The sequence below is a fragment of the Nerophis lumbriciformis genome, linkage group LG25 (genome assembly GCF_033978685.3).
Source record: "Nerophis lumbriciformis linkage group LG25, RoL_Nlum_v2.1, whole genome shotgun sequence".
Classification (NCBI taxonomy): domain Eukaryota; kingdom Metazoa; phylum Chordata; class Actinopteri; order Syngnathiformes; family Syngnathidae; genus Nerophis; species Nerophis lumbriciformis.
Genome location: NC_084572.2, coordinates 14,519,160 through 14,536,468, shown reverse-complemented (window position 1 = coordinate 14,536,468; position 17,309 = coordinate 14,519,160). Strand labels below are relative to the sequence as shown.

At 39.4% G+C, this 17,309-nt stretch overlaps 1 protein-coding gene across 3 annotated transcripts in view; it reads left to right on the top strand.

Annotated features, from left to right (window-relative positions):
- pla2g6 (phospholipase A2, group VI (cytosolic, calcium-independent)) overlaps nucleotides 1-16,237 on the top strand; it is a 33,503-nt gene extending 17,266 nt beyond the window's left edge. For 2 of the 3 annotated variants that reach the window (XM_061983855.2, XM_061983853.2), the window contains 7 exons: nucleotides 773-909; nucleotides 977-1,054; nucleotides 1,124-1,278; nucleotides 1,352-1,403; nucleotides 2,680-2,795; nucleotides 2,869-2,942; nucleotides 13,849-16,237. In XM_061983855.2, coding sequence (XP_061839839.1) covers nucleotides 773-909; nucleotides 977-1,054; nucleotides 1,124-1,278; nucleotides 1,352-1,403; nucleotides 2,680-2,795; nucleotides 2,869-2,942; nucleotides 13,849-13,987 — 751 coding nt within the window. In that variant the 3' untranslated portion in view covers nucleotides 13,988-16,237. The remainder of the gene's footprint in view (nucleotides 1-772; nucleotides 910-976; nucleotides 1,055-1,123; nucleotides 1,279-1,351; nucleotides 1,404-2,679; nucleotides 2,796-2,868; nucleotides 2,943-13,848) is intronic. The other variant, XM_061983854.2, reaches the window with a different exon arrangement.
- Nucleotides 16,238-17,309: the final 1,072 nt, after the last annotated feature.

Below are 17,309 nucleotides of genomic sequence, written 5' to 3'. Positions count from 1 at the left end.
ATTATCTTAGACCCAATTCTCTCATTTGAGTCACACATTAAGAGTCTTACTAAAACAGCCTTCTTTCATCTCTGTAATATCGCTAAAATGTGTCCCATTTTGTCCACCACCGATGCTGAGATCATTATTCATGCGTTCGTTACGTCTCGTGTCGATTACTGTATCTTATTATTTTTGGGTCTCCCTATGTTTAGCATTAAAAGATTACAGTTGGTACAAAATGTGGCTGCTAGACTTTTGACAAGGACAAGAAAGTTTGATCATAATATTCATACACTGGCTCACTTGCACTGGCTTCCTATGAATTTCAGATGCGACTTTAAGGTTTTACTGCGTATGTACAAAAGTAAATGATTTAGCTCCATCCTTTCCTGCTGATTGTATTGTACCGTATGTCCTGGCCAGAAATCTGTGTTCAAAGAACTCCGGCTTATTAATGATTCCCAGTGTCCCACATCTGCGGTCCCTTCCAGGGTTTCACGTTGTTCCCATTGGGTTGAGGGTTTTTTTGCCCTTACGTGGGATCTGAGCTGAATATGTTGTTGTGGCAGGTGCAGCCCTTTGAGACATTTTTGATTAAAGGCTATATATGTAAACGTTGATTAATTGATTGATAAAGTGATACTGCCACATAGTGTTGTTCTAAAGGTATTTCTTTAATTAAGTCTCAAACACTGCATGTTTTGATTGACTCCTGAGGCCTATATTTCCATAAGATTTAGGTTTTGGAGTCATAATGTTAAGCTTCACCCTTCCTCTTCTTCCTCCACAGAGTGATGGTGACCAGTGTTTTAGCAGACCGCCATCCGGGAGAGCTCCACATTTTTAGGAATTACGACCCGCCCTTCTTACAAAGAGAGTCCCCTTACGCCACCACGGCCACCTTCAAGCCTCTCACCATTCCGCAAGGTAAGACGCGTGCCGACTGTGCTTCTTGTGTGTGCGTGTGCGTAGTGTGCCAGCCGTGTTGTTGCAGGATGGGAGAGTGAGGATGTGTTGCTAGTAGGATACACAGTGGAGTCTGCCAGTAAACGTAGGAAGCTGACTGAGGAAGGTGTGTGTTTGCATGCCTGCAAAGCGCTTGACAGACTGTTAGTGTTTTTCTGCTTTCTCTTGAAATAAGAGCAACTAGTGTGGCGAGCTGCCCGGTCCAGTGGCGCCGCTCCCACCTACTTCCGCCCAATGGGACGCTTCCTTGATGGCGGACTGTTGGCCAACAACCCCACGCTAGATGCCATGTCAGAGATCCATCAGTATTACAAAGTTCTCAAAGCAGAGGTGACTGTTTCTTTGAATGAGTGTTGTATAAACAAAAATCGGACATCCAGTAACGTTCCCTTCCGCGTCTCAGGGCCACGGAGTTGAAATCAAGAAGCTTGGTCTCGTTGTTTCCCTTGGCACTGGTAAGACCCTCACTTCTATGTGCTCATTATGACAAAAATTAGACAATCCCAAACATTACAGCTGTATCAAATATCCTATATGTTCTACCAATAACTAGCAATGCTATGATGTAGATCAGTGGTCCCCAACCAAAAAAATATATTTTTTATTTTTTATTAAATCAACATAAAAAACACAAGATACACTTACAATTAGTGCACCAACCCAAAAAAACTCCCTCCCCCATTTACACTCATTCACACTCATTCGCACAAAAGGGTTGTTTCTTTCTGTTATTAATATTCATTTAATGGCACTCGTTATTGACATAACGAGTGCCGTGCTGCTTAGAGTGATGAATGAAGAATCCTTTTGAGCAGAATCGATATGGACTGTTTAACGTCTGTACAAAGATGATGAAGATGTTCTACGAGTCGGTGGTGGTGGCGGGTGCCTTCTTGTACGCCGTGGCCTGCTGGGGCAGTGGGCTGAGAGCGAGGGATGCAAACAGACTGGACAAGCTGGTAAAGAAGGCCAGTAACCTGGTGGGAGTGGAGCTAGACTCTCTGGCGGTGGTGTCAGAGAGGAGAAGTCTAGCAAAGCTCCTAGCCATTATGGACAACACCTCCCACCCACTACACTCGGACCTGGCAGAGAGAATGAGCACGTTCAGTGGAAGGCTCAGACTCCCAAAATGCAACACGGAACGACACAGGAGGTCCTTCATACCGACAGCCATCAGACTGCATAATGCATATGTTCCTTCTTGACAGCACTTAAATGTAGAATTATATTATTAATTAATTATTAATATTATTTATATATTATATATATGATATAATATATATATTAGATTATTTATTATTATTATTATTTTCTATTGTGAGCAAACTGTGGAGCTGAATTTCCCCCAGGGATCAATAAAGTACTTTCTTTTCAATTCTATTCTATTCTATTCTTTAAGGCAAAACAGGAAGTACATTTTCAACTCGCAGCACTCGAACTTATCCAAAAGATGGCAGCACAGCACAAACAATAACACGCAATATCAGTCTTCTGCTTGGGTTTAGTGAACACGATTGAACACAAAACATTTGCAATTAACTAATTCATAAATTAGCCGCACCATTTTATAAGCCGCAGGGTTCAAAGTGTAAGAAAGAAGTATCGGTTTATAGTCCGGAATGTATGGTAGATTAATGTTGAACTGGTGAGAGTGTTTCTCACACTGTCTCGTAAATGTGTCCCCTTCGCTGTTTCTCACACTGTCTCGTAAATGTGTCCCTTCCGCACTAGGTAAGCCTCCCCAGGTGGCGGTAAGTTCCGTGGACGTTTTCCGACCCTCCAACCCTCTGGAGCTGGCTAAGAGCATCGTGGGAGCCAAGGAGCTGGGCAAGATGCTGGTAGACTGCGTGAGTATCAGAGCTCGGACACAAACATTGAGTATGCATCATCAACTAATATCATCTCTGCCTGACTGAACAGTGCACTGACTCTGATGGCTGTGCAGTGGACAGAGCCAGAGCCTGGTGTGAGATGACTGACACCATCTACCACAGGTATGAACGTCTCCCGGTAGACTACAATCATTAAGTAGGCTACATTTACCTTTACTATGATTGAAACCTCCATGTGTAACTGTAAATGTCACATACTGCCCACATAGCAGACCTGGCATCTGTAATGCTGAAATAGATTATAGATTAAAAAAAAAAAGTTAATGTTTTTAGGGGCTAATTATGTAGTGGGAGTAGTGTGAGCAAAAAGGAGTGTAATCTATGTATATCATAATCAATTGTAATATATTGTGATGTCAATGATTATTTGTTGTGCTGGCAGAGGTCTCACTCCAAAGTATCTTAACAACTGTCATTTCGCACCCCAATAAAGCGGAACTATCCTTGCGTGGGCATGTGCCCACTTTTGAAGGATAAATACTTTGGGTCCTGCACCATGGCCTCAGACTAGAGCTGTCCTATCTAAGTCTGTGAGCATGAAGTCTGCTCAGATGAGAGGCGAAATGTCTTCTATGTAGGGATGGGCGATATGGCCTGAAATCTATATTGTGATATATGTTGGAGCCTTTTGCAATAACAACACATATCATGATAGATTTTTTGGCAGGTAAATGACAATAGAACTATTTCAAAACAGATTACAAAGGCTCCTAATTTAGCTGTTGACATATGCGATAACGAATTGCATCTTTGTACTTGCTAAATTACTGATACTATCTTATTACTTTCTGTTGTAACACGTTTCTATCTACACTTCTGTTAAAATACAATAAGCACCTGTTCTTTAGTTTGGATAGTTTACATTCGTTTTGGGCACTATTACAAACTTGGGTATCTATCCAATGCCAAGTAGTTACAGCGGCGATATTGGCCATAGCAATATTCCTACTTAAAATTTTCAGGATCAATAAATTATAACATTTTTGAACACTAATGTAATCACACAGTATCAATTAATATTTGAACACTTTCCCTTTTATTTCATACATACTTTGTAATTAAATAATAGTGAAAAAAACTAAACAAAAGCAAAAACTGTTATTGGCTTTTACTTCCTGAATTTGTAAACAAAAACTAAAACAAAAACATTTTTTAAATAATAAAAAAATATCGATCTAATTACTGTATTATAGATGATATGCTGATACTACACTTGGGATTGTTACTGTCGATATTTGTATCGCTGTGACCATCCCATTCAAGATCTTTACTTTAGCAGTTAGCTTTCATTTTTTGTGTCCTCCCACAATGTGTAATGTTGCATGTTTAGCTATCTTTTGTCTTGTAGTGATAATGGTACTTGTTAGAAACACAGTTTATTTGCCGCCATCGAGGCGAGGATTAATGATTTAGAAGCATGCACCGTGGCAGGACATTATCGCTAGCTAGGATGCTACATTGCGCTGAGGACACTGTTGTTAGCAAATTTGCGTGACACAGCTAGAATGTGTTATCAACAAGCGTTATCAAGATAGTATTAAAAGCTCTATCGTCTGCCAAATGTGGCGTGCTCCCCCTGGGGGGCACGGTGCGATGCCAGCGTGTGACTTCAGGGAACATGCCTTTTTTTCCCGTACTAGAATATGATGAAGCGTATGTAGCACTTGGCTTCACTGTAACCACGGTGGGAGACGAGGAAAGGCCTGTATGTTGTTTCCTTTAATGTTAATAAACTTACAACGTTATGCAGAGATATGGTTGTAATAATTTCATAGACAAATTATACTATTTATAATCAAGGTGGAGACTGGGGTGGCGTGAAATATGTTCTTCTTCCTGCGGGGGGAGCGTAACACAAGATAATTGAGAACCACTGCACTACATCGGGCAGCACGGCGGACCAGGGGTTAGTGCATGTGCCTCAGAATACTAAGGTCCTGAGCAACGTTCCCTCTAAGGTGCGCGCCTGTGCAATTGCGCACTGCTCAAGCGTCCTTTGCGCACGGCAAGTCTATGCCACGCACAAAATCAAATAAAAAAATAAGCGCATAACAATTTTCGACACACTGACACGACAGAGAAAACAGTTTTCGTCATCATTGTTCAAATATTGTAACGTCTGTCGAGACGCTTTGAGGACATGAATTCCATCGATCACTTAACTGAGCAAAACTCTTTATTGTCGGCCATAAACACATCACCAAAACATTAGTAAAAAAAAAATGATATATAGCAAACTGGTCATTTTCTGCAGTACAAACCAGACCAAAACCAACTTTGTTATATCAACAGCAGCCGCTCGCTCTTTCGCCAACACATGCACATATGGCACTTAGCCAGTGATGCGTTTACAGCCACACAAAAAGTCGGACAACTCCAACACCACACATAAAGTGTCATTCCAGGTCGTTACACTATGATTTACCAATCAAATGTGTGCTTATTCTAGTGTCATTTATTAGGAATCTTAATTCATAAATATTAATCATGAAATACTGTTAGTATATTAAATAAATACTAATAAAAATATATATTTTTTACAAACAGGAAGTTGCAGGAATGTACACATGATCCCCTGCTTACATCTCATTGTGCAACATGTGAATGTTTTAATGGGAACTGAATGCAATGTCTGAAAGGGGTACACATTATTTCCAAAGCAGGACCTCCACCCAGACAAACAATACAAGTACACAGTTCATGAAAAACAATATTTTTTGTTATTGTCATTGTAAGTGGGACTAAACACTTACAGTATATTAGAAAATAATCTCATGGAAATGACTGCTGTCATTTGATTGTAATAATAAGAGAATGTTGTCTGTCTATCTGTGTTGGCCCTGCGATGAGGTGGGGACTTGTCCAGGGTGTACCCCGCCTTCAACCCGAATGCAGCTGAGATAAGCTCCAGCACCCCCCGCGACCCCGAAAGGGACAAGTGGTAGAAAATGGATGGATGGATGGAGATTGAACTTGTTATTTAGTCAGGTTTGGGACAGGTGTGCTGCTGGTGTAGCCACAGTGTGCACGTCTGACCTCGCTCACATGGGCTCCGCTGAATGCTCAGGGAGTTTTTGCGTTTGCTCACAAACATGAAAAATTAGAGGGAACATTGGTCCTGAGTAGTCCTGAGTTCAATCCCGGACTCGGGATCTTTCTGTGTGGAGTTTGCATGTTCTCCCCGTGACTGCGTGGATTCCCTCTGGGTACTCCGGCTTCCTCCCACCTCCAAATACATGCACCTGGGGATAGGTTGATTGGCAACACTAAAATTGGCCTTTGTGTGTGAATGTGAGTGTGAATGTTGTCTGTTTATCTGTTTTGGCCCTGTGATGAGGTGGCGACTTGTCCAGGGTGTACCCCGCCTTCCGCCCGAATGCAGCTGAGATAGGCTCCAGCACCCCCCGCGACCCCAAAAGGGACAAGCGGTAGAAAATGGATGGATGGATGCACTACATCGACCTGAGTGAATGAGAATATTTACAGGCAAAATTGTACTCTCCAAAAATTCAATACAAAAAAGAATTTTGCTGAATGAGGGTCACACCGCTGATAGGGTGCTCGCTGCAGTTGAGTAAATAAACAAAAAACAAATTGACAGTCACTATTAGAGGAAATGCAGAACACATGCTCTATGCAGGGGCAAGAAAATAAATGTCTTGCCTCCTCAAATCAAAATGTTTGAAGTATAGAAAGTATATTTTAATATATCCACAAAATATATTGATGACAAGTTGACAAAAGTATGCCAGTACCGTAGAAATCTGTTGAAAAAGGGACGCGCTACAACACTCGTATAATATCATCTTCCCTGTTTTCTGTCCTTTCGATGTGTCAGAGTGTCCGCACGCACGCGGACACACACGCACACATATACACACACATAAATATACACACATACACGCACACACCACTCCCCTCGGCCCTCACTAAACCAGTGTCAACGAATTTAAGACAAGACTAAAAGTTGTCAGAAACTAATTCCAATAATATTTAATTACGTTATGTAGATTGGTAGGATAATTCAGAATATATCCAATCACTCCCACCCTCTGTACATTGTGACACAGGGTGGGAGTTAGCGACAAAGGTGGGCCAATCAGATGCTTTTCCTTCTGAGATGAGGAAGTTCAAGTTGAATGTCTCACCGGCAGGTGTGGGTTTAACGTGTGTCGTGTTCTACATCGCAATGTGTGAACACGTTTTATTTTTGCACGATATGTTGCCATATGCGGGCAAGCCATTAATCGTGGTATTGACACAACTGTAAGTTAAAGCTGTGTGTATCTGCTGCTTCAGGTGTTGTGTTGAAAAGAGCCATCAGTTGCTATTCCTGTTTAAACGGTGATGAAAACAAACATGTACGCTACCATTATTTGTGTCAGTGTGAACTTCCCCATACTGTAATCGTCTACGTGCGTTGCTTTCTGTCCGTTAATATACAATGTCAACTTCTTCACGCTGCAAGTGTCTACATGCTTACTGATCAGAGAACACAATTAAAAAAATATATAATTTCAAAGAACAGGGAATTGTTGACTCCCTGTTACAGTATTTTTTGGACGATAAAGCGAACATAAGATCCTTTCATTTTCTCAAAAATCGACCGTGCGCCTTATAACCTGGTGCGCCTAATGTACGGATTAATTCTGGTTGTGCCTACTGACCTTGAAGCAATTTTATTTGGTACATAGTGTAATGATAAGTGTAACCGGTAGATGGCAGTCACACATAAGAGATATGTGTGCACTGCAAGATGACGTTAGCAAGCAAACCCAAAACTTAATAAGGACCCCAAAATGGCATCAATTAGTAGACATCAACTGGTGTTTTGTCTCACAATATTATGCAAAGCCAACTTTTCTTACCTATTAGTTCTTGCTGATGTGTATTTGGGATCTGCATTCTCGAAAATTTGCGCGCATCTGCCATTGTAGTCCACGCTGATACCGTAGTCAATAAGCTCCTTTTTCTCCAGTCTCTTGTTGTGGTGCATTCATCCTCTGCTGTTGCCATTTATAATATAAAGTAGCGTAAAGTTCTAACTTTTATTTATCAGTAGTTCACTATGGCGCTGAAAACTACTGGTATAGTGCGTTTTCATAATTCACTTATGGAACTTTAGTTATTTTTAGAGAATTCCGGTCGGACGTTTAGTCACGGTACACATTTCAGGCGTCGTTGTTGCATTAGTGAGCCACGGATGAGGAGATGCTGCTCCGTTATTAAGTTAAGTAAATTCTGAATGTCATTAAAACACTCCTTCTTTGACTCCCGTTCTTACACGTTACACCGGTACAACAAAGATGACGGGGAGAAGACGCCTTCGAACTGGAGCCATGTGAATGAGACCCACCTACAAAATCATTCTGAAGAGACGGTCAAAAAGCGGCCTGAAGATGGTCTGTAAAACATAATCTATGCAACATTTTGACCAGATAAACACCATTACATGTTACAGTATGTAAACCACAAGGAATGATTTTAAATGTAGAAAAATAAATTATAATATGACCCTTTTAATGCGCCTTATAACCAACCCGGTGTGCCTTTTGTATGAAAATAGATATGAACAGACCCGCTCATCGGCAATGCGCCTTATAATCCGGTGCTCCCTTTGGTCAGAAAAATACGGTAGTTGGTACAGGAAAACACAACTTAAAAAAAAACATTACTTTGTCAAGAGAGCGGGCATTGCTGTTGTTTCTCTGTGTAGGTAAGTTGAGAATGTAGAAACTTTGAGGCATGATTCAGCTGACATGATGATATAAACTAGTTTGAGAAGATTGTTTTTTTTATTATTCATAAGGCTATTGTACCTTTACATTTTGTAAATAGTGACTATTGTGTGTGAACTCCTACTTAAGGTTAATTTCAGTTGAAGAATCAGGCCATCAAGTTAAGATAAATGTTGTGACAATTGATTAAATGTGAATGAAGGATACTTTATTTTACTTTCATTTTTAGTTTCCCTCTTGAGAGATTGCCACCTTATTGTGGTTAACTTGGTCTTCAGGTGGGACACCCACGTTAAACAGGTGTGAAGGTAGAGGCCTGACAAAGTGCAATCCCCTTTTCCAGGTTGGAGTTGGACACAGGTCCTTATTTACTAAAGGCTCGCGTGTACTAAAACATGTGCAAACTTGATAGCAGATGAAAAGCTGATCGATTAAACGTGTGCAAAGTGGATTGCTTCTCTTCAGTAAGAAGGCGTGAATTCCATTTTGAGTTGAGTTGAGTTGAGTTTGAGTTTATTTCGAACATGCAAGCATACAACATGATACATCACAATCTCCAGTTTCTCTTTTCAACAAGTTCGAAAAGGAGTAGGAAGAAGGAGAGCTTATTTAATCCTACCCCTTTTCTTTTACATAACAGTTGCTAAAACTTTTGTTCACTTCCTGTTCTCAATTTATTGACAATATACTCCATAAGTAATCACAATAAAAATAAATAAATAAATAAATAATAATTGGTGAAGTAAGTTACATTTCATATGATGAGATAAGTAAGATTATTTTGAGAGTAAAAGAATGAAAGAATGGATGAATTAAATAAATTCAGAATGTTTATCATGGTTCTTCTTCTTTGTACTTTGTAAACACTTTAAGTTTGAAGAGTTTCTTGAAGTGGATCATATTAGTACATTGTTTGATTGCTTTGCTTAATCCATTCCATAATTTAATTCCACATACTGATATCCTGAAGGTCTTAAGTGTTGTACGTGCGTACAAATGTTTTAAATGACATTTCTCTCTAAGATTATATTTCTCCTCTTTTTTTGAGAACAATTGTTGTATTTTCTTGGGTAGCAGGTTATAGTTTGCTTTGTGTATAATTTTAGCTGTTTGCAAATTCACTATGTCGTGGAATTTCAGTATCTTTGATTCAATAAATAAAGGATTTGTATGTTCTCTATCCAACATTATGTATTATTCTAACTGATCTTTTTTGTAACACCGTTAATGAATGAAGAGTACTTTTGTAATTATTTCCCCATATTTCTACACAGTAACTCAGATATGGTAACACTAGTGAGCAGTAGAGAATATGAAGTGATTTTTTGTCTAGAACATGTTTTGCTTTATTCATTATCTACGTGTTTCTTGCTATTTTATGTTGTATACTTTTTACGTGAGATTTCCAGTTCAATTTATCATCAATCATTATACCTAGAAATTTGGTTTCATTTACTCTTTCAATTTCTATTCCGTCTATTTGTATTTGTGTTTGACTTTCTCTTCTACTGTTACCAAATAGCAGAGGTGGGACCAAGTCATTGTTTTGCAAGTCACAAGTAAGTCTCAAGTCTTTGCCCTCAAGTCCGAGTCAAGTCCCGAGTCAAGACAGGCAAGCCCCGAGTCAAGTCCAAAGTCAAGACTGGAAAGTCTCAAGTCAAGTCCTAAGTCCTGCATTTTGAGTTTCGAGTCCTTTCAAGTCCTTTTAACCACAGACTAATATATTAACACAGATTGTGTATGCTTTTCAAACGCTGTATTTATTTATTAAAACAAGTGCATTTTAAATTGCAGGAAAGAAAATTGTGCTGACATTGCACTTTATAATAGCACTATTAACCAGTCATTTTAAACATTAACTCATTCCTTTACAGAACAAACACATTAAAAAATAAAGTGCAAATGTACTTATTTGTACAAAAGTGTTAACATTGAAAAAACATGACATATACGTGAACATAACAAAAAAGTTGTACTTTTTATATGTCAGGGCCCTATGCTGCATTGCATTTGCAAAAGACCAAATTAGCCAAGAGTCTGTCAGTCATTTGTGCACGATGGGGGCGTAGTATTTATTTTACCTTTATTTTACTATTTTTGTCTTTTTTTAGGTGGCTAAAATATGCGGTGCTGCTGACCGCCGTCTAACGTTACGTGTGATATATTGACTAACGTAACCCTGCTTAAAAAAAATCACTGAACAAAAAGTATGAATGAGGTAGTGAACTGCAACAGATTCCCGTGTTTGCAATAACGTTATAACGTTAGCAGTGAGTTTACAGCCTCACTGATTTAACTACACAGCAAATAAAAGTCACGTTACTTAGCCAATAAACATTATCTTACATTCAAAACTTCCCGTTCTTTGTGCAACTTCAAATGCCGGACGAAGTTGGAAGTTGTTGCCTCTCCATCAGTAATTTTCGAACCGCATGTGTTGCATACTGCAAACCGTTTTGTGTTGACCACCTCGTAATTTTTATACCCAAACGAAATTATTTTAGGTATCATTTTTTGTTCACTGGCGTGTGGTTTGGACATGTCTTCTTCGTTGGTTGTCCTGCAATTTGATTGGATGAATGCTGTGTGATGAAAACAAAGTAGATCTAATTTGATTGGCTGTTGTACTGAGCTCAGTACAACAGCTGGTGTGCTGACACACGCAACGCTGATAGACAAGTACACAATGAAAAATACGGAGCGCTCCCGAATAACTTTTTCATCTTTGGGTTTTGGGGAAAGTAGCAAGTCATGTCAAGTCATGTCAATTCAAAAGGCTCAAGTCCAAGTGAAGTCACAAGTCATTGATGTTAAAGTCTAAGTCGAGTTGAAAGTCTTTTTACATTTTGTCAAGTCGAGTCTAAAGTCATCAAATTCATGACTCGAGTCTGACTCGAGTCCAAGTCATGTGACTCGAGTCCACACCTCTGCCAAATAGCATTATTTTAGTTTTACTGAGATTCAACAATAGTCTGTTTTTGTCAAACCATCTTTTTAATTTGTTAATTTCTTCTGTTATTATTTGTAGTATCTTCTGTGTGTTCTCTCCTGAACAAAACGCTGTTGTATCATCCGCAAATAATACTAACTTTAAATCTTTTGTAACTTTACAAATGTCATTTATATAGAGATTGAATAATTTAGGTCCTAGTATTGATCCCTGAGGTACACCACAGGATATATTTAGCGTTGTAGACGTGTGTTCGCCTAGCTTCACGTATTGTTTCCTGTTCATTAGATAACTTCTTATTCAGTTTAAGACTAACCCTCTGATGCCATATTGTTCTAGTTTTTTTGATTAAAATATTGTGATTAATTGTGTCAAATGCTGCCGCACATTTTTTACTATAAATTGCATAGATATTTTTTTTTGCATTTCTGTCTTCATTACTATGCAAACTATACGCTGATCATCAAAATGCCCACAATACTTGGAAAAGAAAATGCAAATATAATTATTTATCACGTGCAATGTGATTTATCAACACTCATCACCGTTTTGCCAGCACCATTTTGCATTTTATTTAGTGACTGGGAAAACTGACAGTTCCACACACGGCTGCAGGATCAGTGCTCGGGCTGCACAGACAGACGATGGACAGACGACAAACATTATTAAAACATTAAAATATTTCTTTGATAAAAAAAAAACGTATTAAAGTATGCATATGTGCGCATTGAGCAGCCTCTCTCCAATGCACTTTCAGCGGCTAAAAAAATAGAAGGTAAAAAAAAGATTGTGTCAATGTTGATGCAGTGCATTACTGCTTCTAAAATGCCCATAAAAAGTGGTGGATATCTCCTGCATGTTTGAAAACATAGAAAAATGCCACAGGTAGGAGCCGTGGTGATGCCCCATATAGTACATGCAAAAGCCTCATTTAAATAAGGAGGTCTGCACCACTTTGCAATTGCCCACGCAGTCTTAGTATAGCACACGCAACAAGCCCGCTAATAGTACACACTATTTTATAAAATGCACACGCTTTTTAGCGCGTGGTATTTGGAGCTTAGCAGGGGCGTCACTAGCTTTTAAGGACAGGGGGGGCTTAGCCCTCAGGAGATGCACAGGGTGCTAGCGAACGTAGCGCACGAGCACAAAACTTCACAAACGGCTAACAAAGACTTAGAAATTATTCATTGTTATTATTATTATTATTTAAAAAAAAATGCACAGGACGAAATTAAATGCTCCCCGGGACGATGGCTTTTAACCATTTTTTTTCTTTTTCTTTTTATGTATTTATTAATTTCACATTTTATATTAAATGTCTTGGTTTTTCCTCCCTCTGAAAATCCTATGAAATGTTTAACAAGCCATCCTATAATAATACAACAGCTATTAATGTAACAATACAATAAAACAAATATATTTAATGATGTTTTTTTCATTATTTTAACAATAGGATAATGTATATTACTTTATATAGATTCTACAAGAAACACAAAACTTAAAAACTAAATTATTTACAATTGCACACACAAGGTTTCGTGCAGCTTCACTCATTGTAAAGGAAGATAATGTGCTTCGTACACCTGCAGGACCGCAAGCAAGGTCGCAGAGAAAATGCGGACTGGAATTTGAGTGATATGGGCATTTTCTATATGAACAAGTGGAATGGATTGGATACCGACGCACTAAAGGGGCTCTCTACCTTACGCTATGAAGTGAGGGGAAACTGAGTGAATAATAACAGGTTATATGATTTATTTAAACTCATATTCGGGCCGCTTTATAATGAATATGTTGGCATGTATTTGTAAAAAAATATATATATATATACTGTATATAACACCAAATTATTTAGGGGGGCTTAAGAATAGTTTAGGGGGGCTTGAGCCCCCCTAAAATAGGCCTAACAACGCCAATGGAGCTTAGTGAGTCAGGCCCATACTGGAGCTAACAACCAAATTCTAGGAATAAGGCAATGTCATGACTGTATTAGCACGGACAACAAGTGCTGGAGCATGATGGAGCAGCGTGTACACTAAATGCCCTGCTCACATTTCTGACTGCCCCCTCATATATACAGCACATATATAAGCAAGTCTTAAGTTAACAAATTATTTATAGCTGTGGTCAAAGACTGGATTTTACTAAATTAGGTCCAATTGCTTTTAATAGCTGGGCCTGAAGTTTGTATTGTCACGTGACAACGTGACACACGGATCTGACACTTCCCCCACTGCTATCATTATAGCTATTAATACAATACAGTGGTTGTGTATTTTAATGAGTCACTTTACGTTATTTGTTACCCTTCCTGCAGACTGAGCCCTCAGCTTTCTCAGGAGGTGATGCTGGATGAAGTCAGCGATTCCGTTCTGGTGGACATGCTGTGGGAAACTCAGATGTACTTGTACGAGAAGAGGGATGTGCTGCAGTCCCTCGCCAATGCACTGCTCTAAGACAACTAAAAAAAAAGATGCAGACACTCATGAGGTGATGAGCTCACAACACAATGAAACGACTGGAATCACTGACAGATGAGAGGCGTGTTCTTAAGTGAAGGTCCTCACACTGTAAGTTTAGCTTCTGATAAGCGGGCGTAGCATCAAACCTCTGAAGAACAGCAAGCAAGTCCAACAACAGGTCGCACATTGCATTTTTGATAGTTTTGTGTGTCGTTTTTAATTGAACTCATATTAAGATACCCAAGTATTCCATTTTCCTCTTGCAATGTTGACACAATATGATGCTACTTGCATGATGATGAGGAGAGAGCGAAATAAGTACTGTAGCTCTTTTTCCACTTGATCTGCACATGTGATCATTTACTAACCTCTTCACAACGATTGTAGCACTATTTTCCTCCTTTTATTTATATTATTATTATATATCATATTACACATATAATATATTATATAGATATGTATATATATATATAAATATTTATAACAGCACGTATTAGTTATTGAGTTAATATGTTCAACATCTAATAAAAAAAAAAAACGTTATGTCATCTGCATATCAATAATTTTTATTGATTATGGTCTGGTATTGCTGAGTCAGTGTACACGTTTAATGTACGACTGAAGAAAATTAATCAAGCATTATGGATATTTCCTATCAAACCATAGATAAGCAAAGGAATGTGTAAGTAACTCTAATCTAATGTACAGCAAAATAACAAATGTCCAGAAACAAAATAAATGAAACTGCTGATTGGCAAAATGCAATTGTAATAACATTTTCACAATGTGATATATCTGCAATAACAGATTGAAATTAAATGTGGTCAAGTACAATTTTTTTTTACAAATCCTGTATAAATATAAACACCAAAGTGCTAGTTACTCATTATATAAGAATATAATAAAATATATAAAATATGAGTCGAGTTATGTGCTGTAAGGTTAATGGCTGGTGAGGCTATTGAGTCCTTCGTGTTATTATCCTTCATGACTATTTTGGTTTTGTTGCCAACTTCCGGTGTTTAGAATAACTTCCTGTCCTGGTGCTCTTGTTTTGTCAGTATTTCCTGTTTGGTCTCTGTGTTTTGAAAACCTATTTTCTGTTCCATGTCCTGCCAGCACACCTGATTCATTAATAAGTTCTACTTAGTTCCACCTGGGTTTCCTTCTTCAGTGCTGGATCATTATACTTAGTAGTCTGATTGGTGTGCTGGAATTGTTTTTTCCCTGCTTTTTGTTGCCATTAAATCTAGTTTTACTTGCATTCGGCCTGCCATTCTCTGCTACCTTTGGGTCATGCTGCCAACAACGCTCACCAAACCGAGACACTTTGAAGTGTATTATCTAGCCAGTGATGGCCACACGGAAGCATTTTCCAGCTTCTCAAGCTCCCTCCCACCTATCTCTGTCGTCTGTTGTTCTCTCTGGGGACATTTGGGATCCGTCCCTTTAGGGGGGCTATGAGCAACTTGGGAGGCACAGCTACTTCCTGCTCCAGTGAGGTCGTCTACAACGCTACCAAGCCTACCTGCTTGGATGACTGTATCAGCCACGTCGCTACCAGCAAACCTCCCTGTTTTGGTGAGGTCATCCATGAAGCTACCATGCGTACCTGCTGGGATGACGTCACCAGCGATTTTGCGACCAGTACTCCCTTCTGCTCCAGTGAGTTCGTCCACGATGCCGACACCATTCCTTCCTGTCCTGGTGACGCTGCTGCCTGTCTCTATGCCGGTGGGGTTGTCGCCAGAGCTTCCTCACCTGCAGCAGAAGCGCTGGCCGTCCTCGCCCATCTGGCGGTGGCCATCCTCGCCTGCTGAAGAAGCGCCCATCTGACGCTAGCCGTCCTCACTTGCTGCAGAAGCGCTCGATTTGCTTTGGAGGTCCTCGTCCGGTGCAAAAGCGCCTGTCTAGCGTTTATCTGCTTCCTCCTTGTCGGTTGCAATGGTGGCCAGTCCATGAACGCTCTCTGTGCCAAGAGTAGCAGCACCCGGGACCTGGGTGTGGACCTTTGCTGCTTCTGGGGTGTTCATCCTGCGCTTGACGTGCTCCCTTTAATGATCCTTCATGGCTATTTTGATTTTGTTAACTTCCCATGTTTCGAAACACTTCCTGTACTGTTGCTCTTGTTTTGAAAGTATTTCCTGTTTGGTCTGTGTTTTGAAGCACCTTATTTTCTGTTCCATGTTCTGCCAGCACACCTGAATCTCATTAATTAGTTCTACTTAGTTCATACTTGCCAACCTTGAGACCTCCGATTTCGGGAGGTGGGGGGTGGGGGCGTGGTCGGGGGTGGGGCGGGGCGTGGTTGGGGGCGTGGTTAAGAGGGGAGGAGTATATTGACAGCTAGAATTCACCAAGTCAAGTATTTCATACATATATATACAGGCCCGGCCCTAACCAATCTGGCGCCCTAGGCAAGATTTTAGGTGGCGCCCCCCCACATCGGCAGTGAAGTGTATATACTCACAAGAAACTGAATAGCTTTGTCTTTGACCTTTTTTTTTTACTTACAACTATACCTACTATATAAAGGTATATATTTATATATATACCTTTATATATATATAAAGGTATATATATATACCTTTATATATTAGGTATATAAAGGTATATACCTAATATATAGATATATACCTATATATTAGGTATATACCTATATATTAGGTATATACCAGGGCAAACATTAGCTAACCAGAAGGCAATAACAATGTAAACAAAAAACACCTGCTTAAAAGATCTAATACAAATGTCCCTGAGGAATATAAGGTGGGAGTACTGTAATTACCTAACGTTACATTATTATTTTCCATAACAATTTAGCCCACTCCACAATATTAACCCGACGTTAAAACAGAACTAGCTATTTATTGATTAGCAATTGCCGAATCATGTAACATTAGCTTAATACTAAAAAGCCAGGTTACTATCACATTCTGTAACAGACAAATAATTTCATGTAGGCTAACGTTACCTACCTGCTACCTCTGTCTTTTCTCGTTTCTACTCCTCTTCTTTTCTCTTTTTTCTTCCCTGGGCACCTGACAGTTTTGACCGTTTTGACATCTTGTGTTGATTTTTTGATGTGGCGACGTCCAAAAAGAGTCATGATACGGGAAGGGAGGGGGCGCACCGTGCGGGGGAGGAGGGGGGGGGGGGGGCTAATGTTGTAACAAATAATATTTCTATTAAATAGGCTTTACTTTGCATTTTAATTAACGTGGGATTATTTTTTGTATTTAGAAATAATAGTACCAACTTTTTTTTTCTTTTTTTTTTCTCCAACATTTGTGGCACTGGCGTGGCGCCCCCTGAT